General features: G+C 40.4%; 1 protein-coding gene across 1 annotated transcript in view; it reads right to left on the reverse strand.

Annotated features, from left to right (window-relative positions):
• The window catches only part of mfsd2b (MFSD2 lysolipid transporter B, sphingolipid), an 80,125-nt gene that overhangs the window by 4,531 nt on the left and 63,335 nt on the right, over positions 1-12,259 (reverse strand). Inside the window, 5 exon segments of the mRNA XM_080193418.1 lie at positions 3,544-3,656; positions 5,048-5,131; positions 5,583-5,666; positions 6,949-7,070; positions 11,721-11,811. Coding sequence (XP_080049544.1) covers positions 3,544-3,656; positions 5,048-5,131; positions 5,583-5,666; positions 6,949-7,070; positions 11,721-11,811 — 494 coding nt within the window.

Here is a 12,259-nt window from a genome sequence, read left to right on the forward strand (position 1 = left end):
ACTTTCAAGTGCTGATGTTCTCATCTTTTTTTGTCCTAGGCTGTGGATTGGGAAGGTGATATCAAAGGAGCCTTGGTGAGGTGTTGAAGTGCATCTTGCTGTACACTGCTTTCACTATGCACTGATGAATGTGGAGGGGAACCAGTCAGATGGGATGTATTGCTTTGGATTGCATTGAGCTTTTGGCGTATTGTTGATATTGCACTCTTCCAGGCAAATGGCCAGTATTCCACCACACTCCTAACAGGTGCCTTGTAGATAATGGGAGGGCTTTGGGGTTTCAAGAGATGAGTTAGTTGCCATGGAATTCCCATTAGTTGTTTAAATATCCATCACCATTTGTGATTGGGTATGGTAAGACTGCCAAATTTTGATCTGATCTGTTGGTTGTTGGATCACTAGTTTTGTCAATAGCTTGCAGCTTCTGCTGTATATAGTCCTGTTTTGTTGCTTCACCAGGTTAGCACCTCAAATTTAGGTACCACCTGGCATTGCACCTGACATGTAAGCCTAGATCTTCATTGAACCTCATTGACTCCCTTTCTTGATGGTAACGGTAGAGTGGGGGATATGGTGGGCATGACGTTACAGATGATGATTGTTATAGTAACTCCAGGAGTCAGTTGTAAAGGAACAGTACTTTTATTGCACAAAGTAAATAAAAACCACAAGCTTGTGGTGAACACAACAGGTCCCAACTGGGGCTAAAAGATAATGGACCCACTCAGGGTCCTACTTTATACAGAGCTTGGTATATGAGCTTCACCTGATTAGTTAATTACTATTCCCCAGGGAGTTCCTATTCAATGAGTTCTACAGGGAGGTCAAATAGTGATTCCCCATGCAGATCATGGGGGTTATCACATGCGTACAATTTTGCTGCTGTTGATGGTTCACAGAACCTCATGGATACCCAGTTTTTAGCTGTTAGAGCTGTCCTGAATCCATTCTATTTAGCATAGTCATGATGTGGAGATGCCAGCATTGGACTGGGGTAGGCACAGTAATTGCAGAGTCACTGAGCAGAAACCGATAGCTAAGTTCCACCCACATAAGGATGGCCTCAACCAGGATCTTGGGCTCATGTCACACTATCTGTAACCCCCACGACTTGCCTGGACTTGCAAAATCTTACTAACTGTCCTGGCTTGAGATAAATTCACATCTCTTTAACTTATGCTTAACCCTCTCTCCGCTCATGTTGTCTGCACCTTTAAAGACTCGATTACCTGTTAAGACTCACATTCCAACCATTATCTTGTAATTGAGTCTGTGTCTATTTTTGCCATTTGTGAACCCAGATCTCCAGTCACCTGATGAAGGAGCAGTGCTCCGAAAGCTCGTGATACCAAATAAACCTGTTGGACTTTAACCTGGTGCTGCGAGACTTCTTATTTAGCATAGTGGCAGTGCTACACAACATAATGGGTTGTGCCAGTGTGCAGATGGGACTTCATCCCCATATGTACTGTGCAGTTGTTACTTCCACTAATGGATTGATCATCTATGAGAGGTGGCTTGGTAAGGTCAAGCAGGTTATTCCTTCTTGTTGGTTCTCGCACCACTTGCCTTAGGCCCAGCATGGCAGGATTCACCCAGCCTAGTCAGTAGTAGTATTATCAAGCCACTCTTAGTAATAGACATTGAATTCTCACACCCAGTGTAGGTTCTGTGACCTTTATGCCCTCAGTGCATCTTCCAGCTGGTTTGTGACATAGAACAGTGCTGTTTCATCAGTTGAGGAAATATGATATGTAATAATCAGCAGGTGGGTCTCCTTGTTCATGTTTAACCTGATGCCTTGAGACCATGAATATTGTTGTTATGCGTCAATTTTCTCAGTCCCAGGACAACACTGCAGGAGTTCCACAGGTTACTGCCCTAGACCCCGCCACCTTCAGCTTTTTCATCAATGATCTTCCCTCCATCATAAGGTCAGATGTTCACTGATGGTTGTGCAATGTTCAACATAGTTAGTGACTCCTCAGTCACTAACTGAAGCAATCCATGTCCACATGCTGTAAGACCTGGACAACATTGCAGCTTGAGTTGATGAGTGGCAAGTAACATTCACACCACACAAGTGCCCGGTTATTACCATCTTCAACAAGAAAGAATCCAACCATCTCACTTTAAGAAGATGAGCCATATCCGCCTTCTCAAGAGCAATTAGGGTTAGGCAATAAAAGCGCTGGTTGAGCTAGTGGTATCTAAATCCTGTGAAAGAATTAAACAAAACTCCATGGGGTCTGAAGTCAATGTTGAGGACTCCAAAAGTCACACGCTCCTAACTGTATATAACTGTTGCCACCTCCAGAGTGATGGAACATATCCAGATATGGTGATGGAAGATGCGGTAACTATGTCAGGTTGTTCATAATATCCATTCCACTGAGACAAAGGCAATGAAATTAAGGAAGAGATTAAGAAACTACATTTAAAAATATTAAATCAAAATTATGAAAAATGGAAGCTATCAAGTTTCCATGGGGCCTGCTCCATAAACATGGGAGACTGCGATCCAAACTTGGTTTAGCCCAGACAGGACAGACCCTCCCAATAGTATGGCTGTGTGGTCACATCAGAGACATTTGTGTCAAACCACTGGGAGACTGGCACTTGGCCATTTTTTGGTAGAGAACAGGTCTCTTTCTGTTCCTCCACTCTCAATGGAGTAAGTGGTAATCAGTACTCTCCAAAATATATTTTACCTTCTCCTAATAAATGTTTACCTTTATCAGTTGTACCACACCAGCTCTCAGCTGGCATGAGCCACTGAAACCTATGGAGGGTTTAATGGATGGAAATCTTACAGTAAGCGGAACCTGTCCAAGACACATTCCTTTGACATGAGGGAAGAGTAAATCCTACTCTTGAACCTCTGGAAACTGACGGGACATGAAAAATGCAGTGAAATTCATTTCTGCCCTGATTGAAAAATTATGGCCAAGGTAATTAAAATGTCATTTGCAAACTTCTGAACAGAAATTATATTCTGGATATCAGGGGCAGCACGGTGGCACAGTGGTTAGCACTGCTGCCTTACAGTGCCAGGAATCCAGGTTTGATTCTCGGCTTGGGTCACTGTCTGTGCGGAGTCTGCATGTTCTCCCCGTGTGTGCATGGGTTTCCTCTGAGTGCTCCAGTTTCCTCCCATAGTCCAAAAGACATGATGGTTAGGTGCATTGGCCATGCTAAATTCTTCCTCAGTGTACCCAATCAGGCACTGGAGTGTGGCAACTGGAGGATTTTCACAGTAACTTCATTGCAGTATTAATGTAAGCCTACTTGTGACTAATAAATAAACTTTAAAACACATTACAGTGAATTTACTCACTAAGGCTGTGTTTCAGAGACATAGAAAAGAATAAATTGTCACAGGCCGTCCTGCAGAAAACAAAGTTCAGCAGAGAAGTTCTTTGATGTGAAAGCTGCGAAATAGGTGTTTTACAGGAAGGTTTTTCTTAAGAATGGAGGATGTGAAGGGATCGGTAGTGTTGCATTTTTAAGTCCAAAATAAGTAAATAAATCCAAGTTACTTACCATGGCAACAGGATATGTGAAGCAATACTCAGACCAGAAAAAAATGCCACCACATAGGACAGAATTGGATTGCTTGGAATGGAAACTATCATGATTAAAAATGGAATAATCCACTGTAAAATAGAGAAGAATACAGTAAAATTTTAAACATCTCTATTATTGTCTTAGGACCCAATTTCCATTTTTTTTAATATGAAGAATATTCTCTTGGCTGTTTCTCTGTATAGTTTAGTGCCAAAAAAGATCTACCTCCTGATGTACCAGTAACTTGTATTGCACAACAGATGTAAGCAGAGCAAAAAGGAATGCTCATTTTATTGAAAACTTTGTGTCAATGGGTGATGATCACTGTTGTTTATGACTTTTCCTCAGCATTGATTTTTTTTAATTGGAAGATGTGTGTGTGATCCACAACAGAATTTGAGTCCAATCTTACATGGAACAGGAATCCTGCAGATCCAGGATCTGTGCTGAATTCCTGCCCCATGGTCAGCATCTCCACAGCCAATGGCATTTCAGCCATTAAATGTTTATCCAAACAAAACTACAAAACAGGATATGAAAGTCCCAGTTTTAATCCTTAGTCTACACACTCAATGTTTGATCTCAGCTGGGCTGAGTCGGGCATTACACCTGGTTCATGCTCCTTGGGCATCACTTGCCCTTTCGCCTAAATGGACATACATTTTCTGTTGATGCTTATAGAGAAAGGGGTTAACATCAAAAGCATGTATGTTGCAGGTGCAATACTGATGTCAGATTACATGACTGAAAAGTAAGAGAAATCTGGAAGGAGGAGAAGCACCAGCCTCATGTAGAGGTCCAAATTCTAATTACTTGTTATAAACAAGTTTTATAAAGTTTATTTATTGGTGTCACAAGTAGGCTTACCTTAACACTGCAATGATGTTACTGTGAAAATCCCCCAGGCGCCATAGTCTGTTGTCTGTTTGGGTATACCAAGAGAGAACTTAGTTGGCTAATGTACCGAGCCAGCAAATCTTTCGATCTGTGGGAGGAAATCGGAGCACCTGGAGGAAACCCATGCAGACTGGGGAGAAAGTGCAGACTCCACACATAGTGACCCAAGACCGGAGTTGAACACAGGACACTGGCACTGTGGGGCAGCAGTGCAAACCTCTATGCCACTGTGCCAGTCCAAGAATAATGTTTTTTTAGAAACAATTGAGTCAAGCATCATACATTGGGAGCATAGATAATCCACCAAACCTCTCTCTGGATGCTGACTGCACAATGAAAATCCTATTTAAGATCACTTAGGTGAGTAACCAGAAGCCTATTGGCCATCATAAACAAGCCTGAGAATCACCATCAGTTCAGAATGAGACTGGGTTGAAAACCAAACCACTCCTCCACAAGTAACACATCTGACTTATGATTACAGTATTAGGGACACTGTCATTTTATAGATGCTGTTGATTCCAACAAAGGAAATCAAAATTCCAAAAGTACAAAGTTGAAACATAAAAGTTTTGATACAAACACTCATACCACAAAAAACAGCAGTTTTCTTGCCGAATCTCTGCAGAAACCACTGCCAGAATGGAATAGTCACCACAGCAGATACCTCCAATTGGAAACAAAATGATAACTTGATCAATCTTGAATGATTCAATAATGGCCTGTTATTTGAGAAATACAGATTAAGCGCTCCAGTAAAATCCACAGTTAAAAAAGTTCTTTCCAGAAACTACCAATTTAGTTAACAATTAATTAATCAATAACCTTAAATCATGAATATTCAAATAATTTTAAGTGAAATGAATGAATTTTCTGTTTCATCTCCAGTAATAGTCACCAAATCAAATACAATTCTCACTACAATACTGTCAAACTTCAGGATTCTCACTCCAATATGGTCAATCTTAGGATTCTCACTATGATTAAGTCCAAATGCAGACAGACCTAGCTTTCTACTGAAATATTTCAGGATTGAAATTTTTTTATTGTACTGCTCTTCTTTAAATGTCTGAAACTTCTTTTGCCTGGAGACAAAAATAGGGTGCAAAAAAAAATACCAGAATTGTAAGTACGATGTGCTGAAAATGGTATTGAAGATCTGCAGCATAGGAGCAAAAGAGAACAAAGTTTCCTTCTAGAAGCTGGATGTGAGAAAATAAATCTGTTATAATAAACATTGTGAATGTTCATGTACTGAGATTCATACTACTTCATATTATGAAAGTTATAATGAGGCTTCAAAGGTGAAAATTTTAAAACAATGCATTAAAATATTGGCACAAATGTGTGGCCATTAGCAAAATAATGGCACTCATCACACATTACATCCTCATCCGTACAAAGATTACCATAGACATTTGCACTGTGAATTGCAGAGATCAGAAATCTATTTTGTGGCAATGCCCTCTGCAGGGGCTCTGGGACCGATGTGAACAGGGAAAATAATAATGTATCTCCTTAACCAATCTAAATGAAGAATGGTTAATGAGACTTGCAGAGTTTAAAGTAGGAACACTTAAGCTTGAATAAACACACCCTAATTTTTTTCTGGCATATTTAGTGTGTATCTATCAGTTAAGTGATAGCAACTTTTCTCAGTCTGGTACAAGGATAGCAAAGCTTGTGATGGAGTAGGGTAACCTCCTGATTTCTGCATTTAACTGCTCATATATGGTTGCTGGAAATTGCTGCCTTTTTTTAACTTCATCGGTGGGACATTGGCATTACTGGCTGGCCAGCATTTATTACCCATCTCTAGTTGCCATTGAGAAGGTGGTGGTGAGTTGCCTTGTTGAATTGCCGCAATCCATGTGCTGTGAGTTGGTCCACAATGCCATTAAAGGAGGGAATTCCAGGAATTTGACTCCGTGACTGCAAAGGAATGGTATATATTTCCAAGTCAGGACAGTGAGTGGCTTCCTGGGGAATTTGCAGGTGGTGGTGTTCAAATCCCACCATGGCAGACAGGGGACTTCAAATTCAATTAATTAAATAAATCTGAAATTTTAAAATATCAAGTATTAGTAATGTGATCATGAATCCAATGGGGAAAAAACCCCACCTGGTTCACTAATAAACTTTGGGAAGGAAATCTGCTTTCCCCTGCAAGCCAGTCCGGCCTGGCAAAATGCATAATAATGTGATAGACTTTTAACTTCTTCCAAAATAACCAAGCAAGCCACCCAGTTGTGTTCTAGAAGATAATTGACCATCACCTTCCTAGGTTTATTAGGGATGAGTAATAAATGGTGGCCTCGCCTGAGACACCCACAAGCTGCAAATGAATTTTAAAAAACTACAGTTATTTTAACATTCCTAAGCCATCCATTGCACTATGGAATATACAGACACTCTTTACTCTTTCAATGCAGTGAAACAGTATGGTTCTTGTGTGATGCACATTTCAATGCTCAGGAAGATTACCTGAATGGCCAAGGATGTGAAGAGGAAAGTTGCAATCAGCTTCACATAGGGGCTGTGTCTCACCACATGTTTGATCCCTTTTAGGAAAGGAATTGGCTTGTCTGACTTTGCAGTGTAGGGGTCTAAGCAAGAAAAGGGAACATCAAACCCAATGCATTTCATTAAACAAGTTGTGTAACACAATAAGTTGAACAAAATCCCCAGAAGAGGAAAGCATTGAATTCACTTATCAGATTTCAAATTGAGTTAAAGTCACTCTTAAGGAAAGAAGCTGCATGAACCTGAGATTATCAAAATAAATACACATTTAAAAAGAAGCAAACACATTTTTTTCACATACTGTCTGTGTGTGCCTTTGAATTTGTATCCACTTTGGTCTGTTTAGATTTTCAAAGTAGTTCATTTTGCCGATGACACAAAGGTTGGAGCTGTTGTGGATAGTCTGGAGGGATGTCAGAAGTTGCAGCGAGACATTGATAGGATGCAAAACTGGGCTGAGAAGTGGCAGATAGACTTCAACCCAGATAAGTGTGTGGTGATTTATTTTGGCAGGTCAAATAGGATACAGATTATAATATTAAGGGTAAGACTCTTGGTAGCGTGGAAGATCAGAAAGATCTTGGGGTCCGGGTTCATGAGACGCTCAAAGTGGCTTCGCAGGTTGAGGCTGTGGTTAAGAAGGTGTACAGCGTACTGGCATTCATCAATCGATGAACTGAGTTTAGGAGTTGGGAGATAATGCTGCAACTGTATAAGACCCTGGACAGACCCCACTTGGAGTACTGTGCTCAGTTCTGGTCGCCTCATTACAGAAAGGATGTGGAAGCCACAGAAAGAGTGCAGAGGAGATTTACAAGGATGTTGCCTGAATTAGGTGGCACGCCTTATGAGGATAGGTTGAGAAAGCTTGGTCTTTTCTCCTTGGAGAGACGAAAGATGAGGGGTGATTGAGGTGTATAAGATAATGAGAGGTATTGATCGAGTGGATTCTCAGAGGCCTTTTTCCAGAGCTGAAATAGTTGCCACAAGAGGACACAAGTTTAGGGTGCTGGGGAGTAGGTACAGAGGAGATGTCAGGAGTAAGTTTTTCACTCAGAGTGGTGGCTGGCGACAGTGGTGGTGGAGAGGGATTCGATAGGGTCTTTTAAGAGACCTTTGGATACGTGCGTGGAACTTAGTAAGGTAGAGGGTTATAGGTATGCCTAGTAGGTAGGGACATGTTCGGCGCAACTTGTGGACCGAAGGGCCTGTTTGTGCTGTAGTTTTTCTATGTTTCTAAGTGTATTTGAGACAATGTTGAGGAGCATGAAAAAATGCCAAATACATTCTATGTCTTGAGGCTCATTTTAACCTGAACAACATAACAGAAAAGTAACAGAATTAGATTGTCCACATGTGGTAGGGTGTGAAATGCTGCCTCCTACACTTGCTGTCAGCTTCCCATTAGACAAGTTAGGTTAAATAGACCTCTGTTAGGTTTTATAGTCTTTTTCCCTTGCAAGAATTTTAGATGATATTCTTATCTAATCTTGTTTTCTTTCAAAGTAACCTTCACCACTCAATTGCTCCTTCAGTTGTGTATCTGAATTTTATCCCAACCCTTGTTTAGTTTGAGGTTCTTGCTTTAGCTCTCTCTAATGATGTTTGGAATTTTTTTTACTTCAAATGCTGCTTCAGAACAACTCCTCTCCTCCTTTCTTGTATTTAGATAATAAGAGGAATCAGGGTTGTGTCAATTATATATGTTCTACAAAATTGTCCATTAAGTATGAAGATTTCAATAATCAAAGATTATCTGAAGTGGGCAGAAGAAAAGAAGAAAATATTTGATCCATCTGGAGTTAAAACTACAAATTTATGGTGTAATTCATGTGTGCCAAATTCTAATTGTTTACTAAGAGAAATAATTTTATGGTCTGACACTAACTAAATGGGTATTAACTTTAGTATAGAATCTTAATCTTGATCCTGAAGTGAATAGAGTGAGAATTAATGATAATATATCAACACTGTATTATACACCCTCTGAATTTTCCTTTTTGTGATTATTGTACTAGAATGCCATGCTTTCTCTTTGCAACAGGTAATGCTGTATACATTTATCTTCATCAAGTGGGCATCTTTCACACAAGGAAGTCCAGTATCATGTTTACGAGTCTCCAAATTTCTGAGAAATCTACAGCAATTTGTTTGCCTATTATAGAATGCACAACTTCTTCCAGTAGGAACACATTGTATTTCCTCAATCTCAAAAGCTTTCATGCAGGTTTTTGAGCTTTCGGCACAACTGTTGTAGTGCTGAGATTTAAGAAGATACAAGTGTTCACTTGCCGGAGTCTATCATAGGTTAAGCTTCCCACTGCTTGTTCAAATATTTTATCTATCGGAGCTCTGGACTACAGAGTTATTTCAGGCAATAGTCTCAGTCCACAGTATCAGGTCTAATATCAATGGCACAGTGGTTAGAACTGCTGCCTCACAGCGCCGGGGACACAAGTTCCATTCTGGCCTTGGATGACTGCCTGTGTGGAGTTTGCAGGTTCTCCCTGTGTCTGCATGGATATAATAACTCCACGGAGGTGGAAGTCTCATCATCAAGTTACTTTATTTATATTATACATCTGTACACAGCCAGCTCCCCAGTTGTTCCCGCTGAATGCAGGCTGGGAGTCTGACACACCTGCTTTAAATAGGAGCATGAGTCTCCCTGATTTAATCATCAATTGGGACTCATCAGGTACCTCTTTCAGGTACCAACCAAATAAATGAACTCAAGCATTCATCAGGTAGTTCATACTCTAGCAAGCCAACTTCATTAGCTTGACTGAAATCATCACAGAGGGTTTCCTCCAGGTGCTCTGGTTTCTTCCCACATTCCAAAGATACGCAGGTTAGGATGATTGGCCAAGCTAAATTGCCCCTTAATAGCCCAAGATGAGTAGGTTAGGGGAATTAGCAGGGTAAATATGTGGGGTTATTGGGATAGGGTCCGGGTAAGATGCTTTGTTGGAGAGTTGGTGCAGCCCTGATGGGCCAAGTGGCCTGCTTCTGGATTGTAGGAATTCTATGTTCTAATCCCCAAATTCCAACAGTGAGCTATATACATTGTCGTATCATTATCTCTAGTTTTGTTGGTTTCTTTTTAAAGAAAAGCATGTATTTATATAACATGTAGGTACTTTGTAGTCAGTTAATTATTTTTTAATGTGTAGGCACTCTTATTTTGACCAATTCATCTTTTAGATGTTGCTGGTGGGAAGAGCATTGGCTAGAACACATGAAGGACCTCTAATCGCCACACTGTTCCATAAGCAGACTTCAGTTTTCTCACCCTATCTGAAAGATTCTCTTATGATAATGCAGCATTTCCTCAGTTCTATATCAAAACATCAGCCGAGATTAAGTACTCAAGACTTGAACCAGAGCTTGAACACATAAGCTTCTGAATCAGGGGCCAGAGTGCTACAACTCAGCCAAAATAACAAGTTAATTTCCATTCAGTCCCATGAATCAGATGCTTTTGTGCACATCCTTTTCACCTTATAGAATGTCTACTCTGTTCTCCATCCAAATTAAATTTGAAGATAACCTATTCCAGATCCATTGTCCTGTTTGTAGCAAACTGTTGAAAATGTGAAATTAAACATAAAATGAAATAAAAACATCTTTAAGCAAAAGTAATGAATTAGCATTTCAGATGTAGGTCCATTGTCAGCACACTATTGTGCAAAGCCAGCATCTTCTATTTGTATTGATTGCAAAGACAATGTGTATTTCCATTAGCTTCTGAAAATAAACGGGAAGAAGTTGTTTCATCCTATTTATAGCTTATCAAAGGATATAGATCACTGAAGCTTTGAATTGAACACTGCCAAATTCATTTTGTCATGCAAGCCTATTCTGTAAATTTCTAATGCCACACTGGAGACGATGATCATGTTTGTCTCCTGACCAAAGGGGCCAGCAGCAGCTTTGAAGCCGCTTCAGGATTTGAGCTTGCCTGAAAGCTCCCTCTTGAGGCAATAATGCACATTTAAAAGAGTCCTCATTTTACAACGGCTAAATTAGTTGAGTGCTTCAAAGACTTTTTTGTATGAGACTATACTTCAGCACAGAACCTTATTGAGGCATCAAGAGTCTCCCCTGCAGGCTGGAGAGCCAGCATGAGATTTGGGCTGCCTCGTCTCAGAATGGCCTACCAAACAAGCTATTCAGGCAGTGGTGAGGTCAGCAGCGGGCCTTCCCTTCCAGAATCAAGATCCCACAGGATAGGGATCATGGAGAGAAGGGTGCAGCAGAAAGGGCAGGGAGGTGGCTCTCAGCAAGCCCCTCTTTCTAGATGTCAATCAGGCTGTGAAATTCTTTGGTTAAGGGAACCCCGCTGGAGGTGACATGAAGACTGCACAGGTTGACCTGTCACACACATGCTGGCTGGCAACCTGCCCACCTTCAGCTGGATTAATACCACCAGCAGCGGAAAGAGGCCCTTAAGTAGTCATTAACTGGCTGCAGGATGGGACTGTCAACTATGGGCCTTTGCACATTCAGGTGGAGTTGGGGAAGTGGTGAGGTTCTCATACACCACCATTCCACATGGGAATATGCCTTTGCCGTCTCCTATCACACAACAAAAGCACACAATTCCACCCAAGGGCGGGATTTTACAGCCTCGCTTGAGTGAGACCAGAAATTCCCAACCAAGGTCAATGTCTGCCCCTGGCCTGTTCCGATTCCATGGTGGGCGAGGTGGTAAAATTCCAACAGTTACTCACCATCTCTCTCTTTCACACCAAAGAATAGAATAATTGTACAAAATGTGTAAATGCCTCCTATAACACCAGCAGCAATTATGTATGAGTTTTTCTGTAAAAGGGAGAGACAATACAATTAAAAAGCATTCAACCAAGAAACCAAAAATATAGATGTGATAAACTGTTGCTATTTAACAAAAAGTCACTGGGGGTAATTTGTCTTTGGGTAATAGTTCAAAATGGATGATATTGGATCAACTACCTCTTGTGATTATCATTTCCATTGACTATTACTCTAAATCAAGGTTACCTCCATTATTTCAGATAAATGCACAAAGATGAATAAAATCAATACAATTATGTTTTTGGTCTAAAACTCTGCAGGGATTAAATGATCAGGCTACTGAAGAGGTTAAACTGTAAACAAGTTGAAAACTCCATTTATATTTGGATAGAAACTTGTGAGGAATATCAAAAATTAAAAGTAAAAGCAAAGTAAAAGTAAAGTTTATTTATTAGCCACAAGGAAGGCTTACATTAATGCTACAATGAAGTTACTG

Source organism: Carcharhinus amblyrhynchos, chromosome 7 (genome assembly GCF_965287045.1).
Source record: "Carcharhinus amblyrhynchos chromosome 7, sCarAmb.v2.hapA, whole genome shotgun sequence".
Classification (NCBI taxonomy): Eukaryota; Metazoa; Chordata; class Chondrichthyes; order Carcharhiniformes; family Carcharhinidae; genus Carcharhinus; species Carcharhinus amblyrhynchos.